Source organism: Chelonus insularis, unplaced genomic scaffold, assembly GCF_013357705.1.
Source record: "Chelonus insularis isolate UGA/USDA-ARS -01 unplaced genomic scaffold, ASM1335770v1 contig_88_pilon, whole genome shotgun sequence".
Lineage (NCBI taxonomy): Eukaryota > Metazoa > Arthropoda > Insecta > Hymenoptera > Braconidae > Chelonus > Chelonus insularis.
In genome coordinates this window covers 3,026,834-3,042,878 of record NW_023276776.1, presented here as the reverse complement: position 1 = coordinate 3,042,878, position 16,045 = coordinate 3,026,834, and the positions used below count along the sequence as shown (strand labels likewise).

The following is a 16,045-nucleotide window of genomic DNA, read 5'->3' as shown; positions in this document are numbered from 1 at the left end:
TTTTTTTTTGCATTTATACTTAATAAGTAGTTTTATCAATGATTTTACATGACTCTAAACAATGGTGTATTGTTTATAACAATAGCAATATGCTATAAACAAAAAAAAACTAATGTTTTGATCGATGAAATATTGTTTAATATATAATTTATGATAAATTGACTGCGCATAATGTCGAAAGTATTCAAAAAATGTATCTTTAAGCACACTGATCCCAAATAGTCCGACACTAAAAGAAATGAGAAGGAAAAGAGCGAGATCTTGAGGTAACTCATCTGAAAACTGTCGACTGAACAATTTTTTTTCGTTTGTCTATTTCTTTCTTCCACACGTGACAGTTTTACTAAATGGGCTTAGCCATAAGTCGAAAATAAGTTGCCTCAAGCTCGTGGGATTAAAGGAAGGGTAAATTTGATGGTGCTACAAATGAAGGATAATATCCACCACACTAACGTTGAGAAATGGATACTTAGAATTTTGAACATTATTCATTTCCTCTTATTCCACTGAATAAAGGTATAACAATGATTTGTTTATCATCAACAACAAAAGATTATCCATATGGCATTTTCATTTCAACATTTCACGTACTTTATTGTGTTATTCTCATGTTATTCGAGAAGAATTGAAATGAAATTATTGATCAATGTTTACTTGACGTTTTATTTTCAATTTTTTTCAAAAATGTATATACAAAATAGAACACATGCCGTCAAGCAAATCCGAATATGCTTTTGTGTTATTGGCATCTCAACTTTATATACTTTTCATTTTTCCGCTTTCTTTCGAAATCGAAAACGGGTTATTGTTTTCGCTTCAAAAATCCCCATCTTCCGGCTTGTGAACATTTTACATTTGATACATTTTATTCATTCTTTGCATAAAATAGCAACAATCAGTTAAAAACACTCGAGTGAACAAGAACATGACTTTTCTTGTTAAATTCACGTAGCTTCTAAAAAATTTGAGTCCCATGAATTAAAGAATTAATGCATCAACTCTCATGCACGTCTGATAAGAATTTGAAGATACTTAGAGCCTGGGGAAATGAAAAAATTAGAATTCTAGAAGTGCATTGAGGTTACATCAAGAAAAAATAGTGATATGTTTAATTTTAATGAGCTTTTTAGATCAATTTTGATTCCCTTTAGGTAAAAAAAAAAATTGGTCCTTTCTTTATTTAATATTTTACGTTTCTTTCTAAAGTTGAAAATTACATAGATATTAGATATTATGAGATAAATATATTTAATACTATTATCAACTTGAATGAAAGCATCACACCTAATTGTTGATGATAAAAAATAAATATGAGTCTTCAATATGATCAAATAATCGAAGCTGATGCTTTTAAATTGTCTAAAAGGATATAAAGAGCACGTGGTACTTTGCGGATGTGCTGTTTATGATATAATTACTGCAATTTTGTTACAGCATTGTCAGAAGTAATTTAAGTCCTACAGCCCTCTAGTGAACAAGATTTTTTTTTCACAATAGGAATAGTATCGCGAGAAAAAAACTTTTTATTCAGTGGACTTGAGAGTCTAGAGTTGATTGCAGAGTTCTTTTTATATCAAGCAATTATATTTATCAAATAAAAAATTTTTTTAAAAGAGATGGCAATTAATTAAATAGAGATGAAAACGAAATTCTTGATGCAAAAGAAATAAGTGATTTTAATAAAATATCATCTTCTGTACAAAATTAATAATAAATTATTCCATTAGACTAAATATTCATTTTTTTTTATTTTTATACTTTTATAGTTTTATCTTTGAGATTAATATACGATGTAATTTACTTAAAAAATGGATGAAAAGTCAGAAATTAGACACAAGTGTGAGATACACTACGTGATATAAATGTTGTCTCAATTTGGAATAGAATGGTATAGAAAATCACATGTTTTTAATTTGTTCTTCTGATATTCATAGTGATATTTTTATCAGAATTATTTTTATTTATCGAAAAAGCCACATTTGATTAAATTAAACGCACTTTTTTTTAAATCATTAGAAAAAAGAAATTGATAAGTAGAATACTTTTATTTTAGTCCGACAACCGAACTTTTTTAACATTCATATATATTTTGTTTTTAAAATTTTAAAAGAATTTTATTTAATCTTTAAAAATAATTAAACGAATATGAAGATAAATTCACCGAAGAAAAGATAATTTTAATATTTTTCAATGAATAAAAACTTTTAGTTATTTTAAATCCGATTTTCTGTGTGAAAAATGGAATTTCGGTGAATTAGAATGCATTTCTAGTTCTTCAACTTTCAGTCAACTACGAATTTTTTCCCGCAAAGTTTAAACAAATAGTGATTTGTAGATTTCAACAAAATTTTTGATATCAAGAATGACGAAGCAAAAATTTTTGAACTGAATATCAATAAAACGAAAACTTTAAAAATGAAAAAAAGAAAATCAATAAAACTACTTTATTTTAGATATTCAAAAAAAATTTTTTCCGATCATTTCAGATACGGAAGCCCGCATCATAGTAGATCGCAATCAGTTAAAACTCCCGGGAGCAAATCCTCAGGACGTCCAAACTATTTATGTCTTCCACAACAAAGGTCGAGGGTTGCTAGCATGCCGAATACTGGTGTAGAAGAAGAATATTACATACTAAGGCATTTCAGCATAACAGGCAAAGGTATCGTGAACCGAGGTGATTCCCTCAAAAGCCGGAGATCTCGTTCTAACAACAGTGTAGCCTCTAGCAACTCTAGGTAAGTACTGTTGAGAATTTTATTTCCTTGAATGCGTTTCATCTCAAACCATTATCACTGAATCTTTGTCGTAAGACTCTTATTCTTTTCCGTCAGAAAAAAACGAAAAAAAAAATTTAACGCAACACCAACTTGGTTTGCAAATTATTACCTCTGGTTAAATTTTAGTTTCATCATTTATATTTTTAAACTCCACTCTACATCAATCCTATTCTCTTAATTTTTTTCCTCAATAAACAACTAACTTTACGTGACATGCCAAAGACAAAAGAACTTTTTTTCAATGAAATTGAAAAATAGAAAAGAACAATAATAAAATTTAAAAAGAACATTTTAAAGCAATTTATTTTCAAAACTTTTTTAACGAATAGCACAATTGACTTGAAAGAAAATTAAAATTAAAACAAGACAATTGTTATTGTGAGTCATAAAAAATGGATAATTTGTCAATAAATGTAATCGACCTGAGTTGTTTGGTTGTTGTGTATCTATCAGGTCTGTTTACTTGAACTACTGAAGTATTGCTGAAATCGTCGGTTGTTCACCAAATAGAAGAGGTACTAGATTTTTATATGCCCCAAGTTGCTGTGAGAGTCGGAGTCTAATGTTACAGTTGCACGAAAACAAGTGCAACAATCACATAAGTTTTCGTGAGCAAGCATTATAAGACTTCGACGAGTGTTGAAACTCTAACTATGTCATGATTCATTTTGTTTCCAACAAAATTTAGTCTCTATTTCATGCAAAACCTGCTCAGAGAACAAGTATTGCATAATAAGACATCAGTAGTAAAACATAATGATGATAAATAAATTTAAAATCAGCGAATGTTGAATTTTATTTTAATTAATAAATAATTAATAATATTAATACAATAAATAATGGTTTTATCATCAACATATGTTGGAGTAAAAATTCAAGTCACGCTATAACACTTACAATACTTATGTAAATTTTGATGTAACGATTATAGTAATCCATTAGTAATAGCATTGAAGAATTATCCATTAATCATTTTAAGTTTTATCATCTAAAGGGGAGAGTTGATTTTTTAAAAAAACGTTTCAAACGTTAAAAATTCTTATCCTTGCTATGAATAATATTTGATCAAATATCAATATTTAAAAAGTGATAAATAAGCTTTATTTTAAAATTTTTTATGATAGTATCTTTATATTCAGTGCTGTTTTAATATTGCTGAATAATTATTTTCAATCTTTTTGTAGATTACAATACCTTTTGAAGAATCTAGTGTTCATTATTATTCAGAATTTGTACAGATTATGATTAAACAGTTTGTAATGGTAAATTTTTTGAACAAAGTTCCGGTTAGGGGACATATTCAAAATTAAAAAAGTGGAGATGTCTTCTAATAAGAACTTTATTCAATTTTTTATGTTATTAAGATATTTTTATTTCTTTTGTAAATAAATTATAAACTAAAAAACTTTTCTATTTACTGTTAAGCTTTATTTTATTTTGTAAACTCATCAATTTCATTGAAAAGAAATTCAAATTGCTATTACCTACTGATCTAGTTGATACAAAAGACCATTTCAAGTGAAAATAAATTCCTTTTAATCCTTCTTAATGTCATTAATGAAAACACTCAATCAAATAGTGTTTTCTTTTTTTTATTTAAAATATGCAATACAATTCAGACTAATAATCTGTCAGTCATTTACTCACAAATAAACAAGTTAACATATAAATGATTTTCATTAAATCGTGTGCATTGGATTTTCTCACATTCACAACCTATTTGAGTTGATTTAATTTCTCTGAAGAATGAAGTCTTGAGCTCTCGTGCAAGTGTGTATAGAGACGTAAATTAAATCAACTTTTGTGGTTCACTCTGGTAAAGTATACAAGCATCTTGGGGTTATATCTACCAGAGTGTAATACTGGCTACTGTGTACAGATCTTATTTTAGACGTTTCTTACGATCCAAGAAAACTAGTCAAATAAAAAAATATAGACAAGAAAACGGAGAAGAAGAAGAAGAGAAATAGCACCGACCTCTAGACTATCTTTCTGTTAATGTAACATTTTCTAACAAAAATTTATAAAAGTTTTTTTAACATACAATTAAAATGTTGACCCAATTTTAGAAACTCGTTTTTTATCTTACAATTTTCGTGATGAATTCGGTTTTGAGATTTTTTTTTAAACATAATTGTTTATAGTGAATCCATACACCACAATCTGAAAGTGCTGATGCAAAGTGCACACAAAGTGCCCTATTGAATCAATTATTGTGATGGAGATATTACGTTAGGAAACACATAGTAGGATCGTGATATAAAGTGGGACATTGCACAAATTATGAAAACCTTAGTCATTAATAACTCTTAGTTTCTCTTCACGTCTTAAAGACTCTGGTTTATATTAAGCTCACTAAGTATAGATAAGTTTTAATACTCTATTTTAATCCTATATAACAACATTTAGTGCTCAAATCTTGTCGATTTATCCTTAAGGATTTTATGAGTTAAGATTGAAGAGAAAAATATTAGAGACAGTGATAAATGGATAAAGTAATAATTATATTCTGTCATTAAACTTATAAGATATGTATAAGATAAAATAATTATGAGATAACATGAATTTGTCTTATTATTACTTGCGTACACGTGAGATCACTTTATTTATTGCTAAAACAAATATTAAGCTATGATAGATCAAGTGTCTATGAATGAACGTAACGAATTTTTGCTATAGAGAAAAAATATTTTATTGTAATTATTCAAGGTTTTAATTTTATTATTAAAAAAAAACATTACTTGTTCATAGTCAATTTTTTTCTCAGTATAAAATATAAGTCATCTTATCTAATTTTTCCTTTTGTTTTCAAAACGTAATTATGAGAGGAAAAAAAATAATTTATTTTTGCACAATTTAATTCAGCATATTTATCGAATAATTTATAGTATAGTGACTGCTTAACCAAATCATTCAAATAGTTGAATAAATTTTTGTATAATTAATTATATAATATCTTCATGAATGAAAGCATAAACTTATAACCATATATTTATAAATTCATAACATCGATTTGAATCTAAATAAATAAGTATGTACTTATGAATATAAGATTGAATAAGAACTTTTTATTACCAATTTAAAAAAGATATTCAATTTATTATTATTTTTCTTCTGCAAACACTAAAATATTTTTGATGTATTCATTATTCTTATTGATAGAGGATATTATTTGGATTGAAAAAATTCACTAATATTCCATCGTAATAGAAAGTATTTTTATTATTTTTTTTTTCAACTCTAGTTTGCTCTGGATTCTAGATTCTGAAGGGTTATGTTCGAAGGGTTTTATTGGTTTTATTGGAATTTATTAATAGAGGTTTGTTTTTCTATTGAAATGAAATTTTTATATGCTGAAAAATGTTTCAGCAACAGGCTTTAGAGATAATGTATTCCATATTTGTGTCATGCAAATCATGTTAAATAAAATAACTTCTCTCGATTGTGTACATATTAATTATGGTATTAACAGTCTATTTCACAGCTGAAAATTCAATAAATGTATTTGTCTCAAATGAATTTTTGTATTAATGGTGCATAAGAATATATAAAAAGTCCATAACTAATGTTTAGTAAAAAAAAAAAGTTAATATTTATATAAATTTTTTATTTGGACAGTCGTAAATCAATAGCATATTTCATAGAAAAGCTCTCTGAATAAAAAATAAAACAAGTTTGAATGATTTTGTCTTTATTTTAGCAGAGTTAGAAAATACAATTGATAAATAATTCATAATAAATATCAGATTTAAAATATATATCCTAGTTTATGAGAATTCAATTATTGATTTAAAAAAAGAAAACTATTTAAAAACTTTTAATTGTCGAAATTGTATGATTGAAATGAAAATAATGAAAGAAAATGTGATATCCAACATGTAAAAGCTGAGTGCAAGTATAAATATGGCCAAAATATAATTCTTGATTATATTTGAATAACTAAAATTAACATTTTTACTTTTATGCATACCATACCCTAGGAATAAGCAGTCTATGGTAAATTTGCACCAAATGCTCTGAAGCTCTTTCAAAAATCAGTGATAAAGGTTTTGCATTCACATTTGAGACATATTGTCTACAAAAAAAATTACAAATTCACTTTGCAAATACAATAAGATAAAAATCTATGAGATCTACATACAGGAAATGTATGTTATTATTGTAAATTGTTATGGATTTTTATTCTGAAGCCTTGATGTACCTAGTTTGTTGCATTTTCCTTCATTTCCTGTAGACTTAATGGAGATTGTTCATCAACAGATCATCAATCTCTTGATTATTCAGACTAAAGTATACATTTATGGCAATAAAAATACTTGCCCTTAGTTTATTTATCATAATAATAATCTTTAACTTCTTACTTAAAAAAATATTACTACTGACAGAAGTGAAAACTTTAAACTATAAAATAACTTATTAAAATTAAACTTATTGAACAAGGTTTTTTGCGTTTTTTTTTTACCATTCTTGCCTTCTTCAACCCGTAAATTTTTATCAATAATTTTTCAATTATGTAAAAATCGACGATATTTTATTGGACATTTCTTCTTCCCTACTGCCTCATGAAGATTTCTGTCACCTCACTTGTCTTATTTTTCAAATATCTTCTTGACATTCTCATGTAATTTTAAATTTAAAAAAACTTTGGTCCAAAATAGGAGATTCGATTTTCTATTACTCTTATTTTATTTGCACCTTTGCTGGACTATCAAAGCATCTAAAGAAGTTTTCACTTAAAAAATAGTGCAAATATTTTTCTAAGTCAATATAAAAGCCCATAATGTTGAACAAAATTACATATAACATAATAATATTTCTGTGTCAACATAAATTATTTTTCTAAAAGTTTTAAAATTCATTATTGTACTCAAACTTTTTAGAATGCACCTCAATCTACAATAGAGTATAATCTAAAATGTAAAACGACATATACGACACATTTTATAGTTCAATAAATGTAAAAACTTTATGTAACATGTTCACTTGAATATAAAAATTTACATTACATTGTTAAAACAAAAAACGTGGATTCATCAAGGAATAGATGCCATTCTTTCACTCACAAATGATTGGAGAAGCTGATGGACGTTGAAAAGTGGAAGGAATGAAGAAGCAAAGAACAATTAACGGATATGCTCTAGACTCTGGATCGAACTCGTGAGTTTACGAGTGACACTTGAGGTAACGTAGACCCACGTGTTAGACCCTAGAGTGTGGTCCATGACCATCGAATTTGCGGTTAAGTAATTTCCTCAGTCATGAACAGTGTTTGCTTTGGTTTTGCAGAAGGTGACGTTTATCCATCAACTACGAATGTCTACAGTGTTATTGACACTAACATAATTGAAATTTTAGTTACGTTCAAATTCACTTTATTATTCAGCACATTTTGAAATAAATTCGCTTTTATTGTATTATTAATTAATTATCTTTAAAATGATGTTTGAAATATTCAACTGATATATCTGCAGGAACCGATTGAACGCTGGAAGTGTACCTGCAGATATCATCACCCCATCAAATCAGGGATTTAGCGACAATAAAAGCTTTCTGTGAGCATTGTTTGTTTATAATTAAATTAAGTTTATTTTTTTAATAGTTATTGAAAGTTAAATTATTCAAACATTTTAAGTCTCGTCAATTTATTAGAAAAATCGAATCAAATTATTCGATTTATTTGTATTAATTTCATTGTCAAAAGCTTATGGATTTGATTATGTTGTTTGACAGCAAATAATGATCTGCGACCTTCATATGACGAGAATTAAATTCAATTATCATAGTATTTGGAGACATTTTTTAAAATTCTTATTAAATGTACTTATTTATTTACTGTGGAGTTAAATTGTTTATGAATAAATTTATAAATATGCTGATAAATAATTTTTTTCTATCGTTATTATTATCATGAACTCATAATGTTATTTATGTTCAAGTGATATTTATTGTGAATTATTTATTTACTTACTTTATAAAAATGATTAATGGCAAGAAAGCTCGTGTAGTGTACCCGTATAAAAAAAATTTTTTCCCTGAGGTTCCCCTTTGGGACTATGAGCAACGTTTGGGAACAAAATTTTTTTTTGTTTTTTAATTTTACCTCTCTACCCAGATGTACTTTAAATAGTATTTACTTGCAAAAATGATATACATAATGCAATTAATGAAATAAGGATATATTAGCAAAAAACTGTAAAATATGAAAATGTGCATAACTTCTATGCTAATGATGCTACGGGATTCGTCGAGGGCTCATATAAAAGATCTGGACGAAAGGAAACAAGTCGATATAATGCAGAATCATAATTGGAGCATAATTTATGCTAAAATTAGAGCAACTTCCTGTTTTACCCCATTTTAGGGGTGAAGGAATTAATTTTTTAAATGTTGGACCCGATTCCGCATTTCTACGCATTGAGACGAAGAGAATGAGTGGTCGAACTTGAAAATCGGACAACTTTGATTTTTCACCCTCAAAAAATGGCAAGTGGTCGCAAGTCAACTAAAGGTAAAAAAATCATCTACTCTTTGATTTTGGATCTTTATAACTCGTGAAAAAATCATTATATGATGATTTTTAAGAAGTATTTGGAAACTTTAGAATCTAAGCTAAAGATACATATCCATGAAAAACGTCAAAAAAATTTATCACACCTTCAAAATGGCCAAAACAGTTGGCAACTTCGCAAAAAAATGTGATTTTTTTTTATATTTCAGCGATTTTAAAGGGTGGAAGCAAATTTTTTGAAACCTACTTTATGGATATGCATATGTAGCTTAGATTTTTGAGTTTCTAAAACGTCCCTAAAAACGGTTATTGGACCGTCCGTTCAAGAGTTATAGGGGTTTAAAGTCAAGGGGATGATAATTTTGAATTTGTATCCAGTTTTCCCCTTTTAAGGGTGTTAAAGTGAATTTTCTTGACCGGTGCCCCGATTCCGCATTTCTACGCATCAAGACGAAGAGAATGAGCCCTCAATCATTAAAATCGGAATACTTTTATTTTTTGGCGAAAAAAATGGAAAGGGGTACCACTTGCCATTTTTTGGGGTCGAAAAATCAAAGTTGTCCGATTTTCAAGTTCGACCACTCATTCTCTTCGTCTCAATGCGTAGAAATGCGGAATCGGGTCCAACATTTAAAAAATTAATTCCTTCACCCCTAAAATGGGGTAAAACAGGAAGTTGCTCTAATTTTAGCATAAATTATGCTCCAATTATGATTTTGACTAATGCAATTGAAAGCTCTTACTCTCACGAATCTATTGATATGCGTATTTTCTACATAGGCCTAATAGATCTCGAGTTATTAGCAAAAAACCAAGTCATACTAATATGTCATTATTTCATTAGTTTCATCATACATACATTATTTTCGCAAGCAGAAAACGTTCAAAGTTCGTTAGGAATAGAGAGAAACAATTATTTATACGGGTCAGCTTTTAAAGTCATTTTTTACTTTTTTTGAAGTTTGTTATTCGAATATACACTTCTAACTGTGTTTCTATGATACACATGTCCGAGAGTTTTGTGTTAAATTAACTTACGAATAAAAATAGTAAAAATAAATATTTTATTAGAAAAAATTTTGTTTAAATGTTTTTGTGTGCGTAGAAATAACACACATAAATTTGTAGTGTAGGTCATTTTTATTTATATGAATTTGCAGTGTAAACATAGTTTTACTTTTTATACTATGGAGTTAATAAAAAATATTACGATTCGACTAAAGTCTTTCGTAAAAACAAAGAAATGTGGACTTCGTATGGAGACTATGTATCTTTTATGATAATGCACTGAGAGAAAAATTGACTGTGAACAAGTAATATTTTTCTTTAATAATAAAATCAAAACGTTGAATAGTTGCTATGAAATATTATTATAGATTTATTTCCGATGGTTACTTGAAATAATTAATTTTAAAAAGTACATTTTTTTGTGCTCAATAATTTTGAATACAATTATCTGAGTATTGTTTTATTAAATTAATCTTTTTTTTTTCTAAGATTCATGGTGGAATTAATTTAATGTCACTTGATCTTTAACCAAATATTAAAATGAATAATCTAAATAAAATATTTTAAATTCTTTTTATTTATTAAATTAACATTTGTTTGTACAGCAATAATATTTCTCTTAGTGTAATAATATAATATTTAAACTCTTCCTATCATGCAATACTTTTTTCGTGACAGAAATGAAACTTGTGCATAAAATAATTATTTACTTACATCTATAGATATTGAGACTTTAAAGCATCTTTATGTTTACAATTTGTAGTTACAGAAGTTCAAAGCAGATCATTATTTGATTTTCAATCAACATTATTTACATATCTAAATCATGTAATATCATATAAATTGACGAAATAAATTACCTAACAATTATTCTCTTCATACTTTTTTAAAAATTTATATTTCTTACCAGCATAAATTTAATTATAAAATTTTGTATTTAATTTTAATCTTAAGCTTTCACAAAATATATATTTTATAACCACCACATCTTCTTATATCTGCTAATACTGGTTACGAAATTGAGCTTTTCTGAATGTTTCTTTTTTTAATAATGAAACAAGTAGAAGATTATTTATACTGTTATTTTTATCAAAGAACACACCTACGTGAAGGGTAATTTTATTAATTACCATCAACTAATTATTATCAAAATTCATTTGTGTTCAAAAAATTATGCTTCAGCTATGTTTGATTTAAATAAACTTGTACTACTTGGTTGAATGACAGAGAAAGAACCAAAGTTGATTTTAGTGTGATGTTAAATATTTATTGAACGCTATGTGATTCAATCATGGACTTGTACCGTCAAAAAAGCGTAGGTGACAATAGAGTTGTACATTTCATTTAATAATAAAATAAAATAAAAATAATGATTCAATTACTTTATCATTTTTTCCAATTTATTTCATTTTTATTTGTCAATAAAGATTAATTGATTTCACACTAATTGTAATACATGATTTTGACTGCGGTTGGTCAATTTAATTATTGATAATTAATCCAATAAAAAGGTGTAATTGCTAATTGCAAACATAAAGTTACTCTTCATGTATTGTCATCTTTATTACAGACAAAAAAATACAATATTTTAAGTCAAAATTCTTTCATAATTTTGATGCTGAATTGACTGAATAAACAAGAGTATCAAACAGAAGAGCTATAAAAAAGTAATACACTCAAGTTTATCGGAAGATAAATAAAAGAACACAGTTAATTCACAAAAGTTACCAATTTTTTGTTAATTAGTAAATATTTGCTTAGAACATTTTGTAGTCATTTGGTGGTCTGTTTACTCTGAGTAGTTACTTGTTTACTCATTTTTCTCCGTTTACCTTTTTCCTTCGTTGACAAAAAAAAAAATAAAAACACATATTGGACATTATTGTTCCAATAACATCTATAAATATTTTCTACTAATAAAATCATACTAAATGAACTATTCTTTCTCTGTCGTAGTTTAACTCAATTTTATAAATATTTCATTCATTTTATTATTGTTATGTGTATTGAATTTTTAATTAATTTTAAAAATAAGTACTTTATTATATAAACTGTAAATTTACTTCTTTTTATATAAGTCATAAATAAATTTAAAATGATTGTTATTTTATATTGTTAATAAAATAAGAAAGAGCATGAAGTTGAGGAGATTTTCCCATTGAATCAGTTTAAAAGTTTATTAATCTAAATAATTTCAAAATAACAAAAAATAAAATCAAAATTACTACTCAATTTGGGCGAAAGAAATTGAAAAGTATCAACACCTGGTCAACGGTTCTATAAATTATCTCGATTGGCCATCTCTCCCTATATAGCCATCTACCCGAACTCACCCTAAAAAATTAAAAAATGACCCTGGCTTTCTACCTCTTCTGGACCTGATTTAACTCCTTCATGAGTACCATATCCAACGATGTGTTTCAAAAATTAATTGGGCCATGTTCAGGACTATGAATTGTGAATACCCGGAATGCACTACTCAATACAAATAAGCTCCAAAAAGAAACATCTTCCAATCGACCAACTTTAAGTACTTAGAAAAACGTTGACTCAATGTAAATACACTTGTTTTTTATCCACAAATAAATATTTTTTTTCATTCGAGTTTTAATTACAACTTAAACTCATTCAAAACTGTTGCTTTCATTCTTTTCAGTGCTGACTCAGTGACAGTGAGGTTTTATTATTTTTTTCGTCATTTAGTAGCAAAAAATTCATCAGTAACAAGTCCAAATTGCCTATCATCATATCAAAGTAGCCTGCATTGTTGAATCTATCGATTTTCAAATTACTATGAGTGGTAGAAAATAAAGCTGATTATTTCACTGAACTGATGGTCTTTTTTTTGTTCGTTTTATAAAACTTCAACCACAGATTTCTTATTGAATAAAAGTATGAAAATTTAATGACACTTGAATGACCAAAGATAATTTTTATTCTGATTCATGGGAATATCTCTTTAAAAATCCTTTTTTTATTCAGCCTTCATTCTTACTAAAATAAAATACTCTTGACTTCTATTAATTGAATTTCCTCAAAATTGGTTTAATAATATTTTTAATTTATTTTTCAAGCCTTCACCAACAGTTTGAATATTAATGAACTTTCAAACACAACAATTCGATTATAGCCAAATTACATATATCCTTTTTTCAGTGAATGAAATGCAATGAGAATTAACTATTTACAAAAAGTTGGCTTGAATAGGCTTGAATAATAAACAATAAATTTAACTTTTATTATATAATTTTAATTTATCAACATATATTGACATACTAATGTTGATGTTATTGAAATATATTTAATGTAATTAATAAATAATTAATAATAACTTCTCCCTTAGATCAAAATGTGTTATTGTAATGGAAGACTTCAAAATCTATTTTGATTCTTCAAGCAACAAATTATCTCAATGTTGAATAAAAAATTTTTTTATTTCCAAAAAATCGTTTAAGCTGTTATTGAATGAGTATCCGACATGTAATGTTTCAGCACGGAACATTTAACCGCCTCTTATCCTGGCTCAGCGCGGAATTCAGCTGCAGGCTCGTTAGCAAGCTCGAGAGGAAGCAGTGCATCACAAGGATCAGTACCTTATAAAGTCTTAATGCTTGGAGCACCAGCCGTCGGCAAGAGTTCCCTTGTTTCACAATTTATGACTTCTGAGTACCTGCATGCTTATCATACTTCCATTGGTAAGTTTTAAATTAGCCATTTTATTTTACTTACTGATCTCTCGTTATTTTAATTTCCTTCTTTTTTTCAAGCACGAAGAAACATTATTATATTATTAGTGATGGAAGAATTTTTATTTTCATAAATTGAAGTTCAAAAATTTTATCTCTAAAATAAATTATGAGCTGCTCTGCTAGGGAACAGAAGAGCTTTTTTGCAAAAAAAAAAAAGTTTCCAATGAAACCCTAAAAATTGTGGATAAAAAAAGATAGATGTGACATCAAGAGCTAATCTCTAACATTTGGAATATTTTTAAAAAATTTCATCCGACTTTAGTTTGAGAATTGGCAACATTTTACACAATGTCAAAACATTAATTCCAAAAAAAACTGTGGGGTGAATCATATTAAAATTTAATTTAAATATATTTCAAGTATTTCGTATTACAGTTCTCTAATCAATCGAATAATACCAATAAATTTGAGTAATAACTAAAAATAAAATTAAATGTAAAAAAGTGAGGTACCTTAAATGTTCCTTAAAGTATAAGGAAAAAATTTTTCGTCAACTTCCGGTAAAAATGAATAAAGTTAGTCATAAAAGCTCGTGTATTGTTGTACCACTTGAAGTAATTATTTCTCCTAAACCATGTGATAAAAAAATCTTTTCTTGTCTCTCTTAACTCATAGGAAAATGATCTTTCAGATCAATTAAAAAAAGGTTTGCTAACTGTAAGCCTCTTTTAATGTCAATCTTCCTTAAAAATAAATGAATAAAAAAGATTGTGAAATTTTTATTGGAAAATAGAGCAATGAAAAATTCTTAATCATGAATAATGAAGAGATTAATGAATAATAAAAATAGTAAATACACCAGGAAAAAAATTCTTAATGGGATTAAACTAAATTTTGAATGATGATAACCGTAGTATGTGAAGTATGAATGTATATTTCATGAGCTAATGGCTCATAGGAGAATCCTTATCGTAGTAAATAAAGGGGCGTAGATTTGATTCTTGGTTGAATAAACATATTTTCATAGTCATCATTTACTTCCCTAGTTCAATTAATATTACCAGAGAATTAGGTATTACGAGTAAGCATCAATAGAATTTTAATGCTCCGGAAGTCAAGTTCTATAAATTGACTGTTAGTAAACGTTCTTATTAATCAAGTTCTTTTTTTTATTATTTCTCAGAAAAAAATAATATTTAAAGACATGGTAAATAAATGTTTAATTATCCTTATCATTTTCATAGACATTTGAGTATAATTCTTCCATTTAAATATTTATTTTATGATCTATTTTTTTTTTAAATATTTGAATATCATTACAATCTTTGTAATCCCTATGTTCATTTTTTTTGTCTGAGTAAATTGAATGATTTTAAAATTTGACTTCCTGAATAAGTTGAAGTTAGTTTGGTAATGTGCGTATTTCCTTACTTCTTCAAACTACTTTTTGATTCTATTAAAAATGGATTATTCCACGTTTGCCAATGAGTAAAAACACCTTTCATCTTAAATGTAAAATCTCCTATGATTTTCTTTCAGACTTTCTGATTTTTAAATTCACTAGAATAAAGATTGCAAGTAAAGTTTTCGAGAATTTACTGATTTCAATGTAAGCCAGATCTGTCAACTTAACCTAAATACATGTATATTTTCTACTATTTTCGACCAATCTCTTATTTAGATAGTATTTTATTAAATTCCTCCAATACTACTTTTTTTTTGTTAGTTTTTGAATAAAATCATGGACTCATTGCTATGGCAAAAAGTTGTATAGCCTTTTTAAAAGTATCACTTAATAAACTGATACATAATTCAGCTTTATTTTATTTAAGAGTCAATTCTATTGTATTATAAATAGGTGTATATATTGCAGATGAGTCTGGCGAGAAAACTGTGAGTGTCTTACTTGCTGGAGAAGAATCAGAAATGACATTTATTGATCATCCCTCTTCTGAAATGACGGTAAGTACTTTTACATATTGTATTTATTTTAGTAAATAAATATATATTGGTACGTTAAATTTAAAATTGCATGCTATTTATTATCTGTTGCTGTGAAA

The 16,045-nt window shown here is 26.9% G+C and overlaps 1 protein-coding gene across 5 annotated transcripts in view; it reads left to right on the top strand.

Moving 5' to 3' along the window:
• LOC118071925 (mucin-4-like) overlaps positions 1-16,045 on the top strand; it is a 79,172-nt gene that overhangs the window by 47,892 nt on the left and 15,235 nt on the right. For 3 of the 5 annotated variants that reach the window (XM_035091419.1, XM_035091420.1, XM_035091418.1), the window contains 4 exons: positions 2,487-2,738; positions 8,252-8,332; positions 13,789-13,991; positions 15,859-15,947. In XM_035091419.1, coding sequence (XP_034947310.1) covers positions 2,487-2,738; positions 8,252-8,332; positions 13,789-13,991; positions 15,859-15,947 — 625 coding nt within the window. The remainder of the gene's footprint in view (positions 1-2,486; positions 2,739-8,251; positions 8,333-13,788; positions 13,992-15,858; positions 15,948-16,045) is intronic. The other 2 variants (XM_035091422.1, XM_035091421.1) reach the window with 1 other exon arrangement.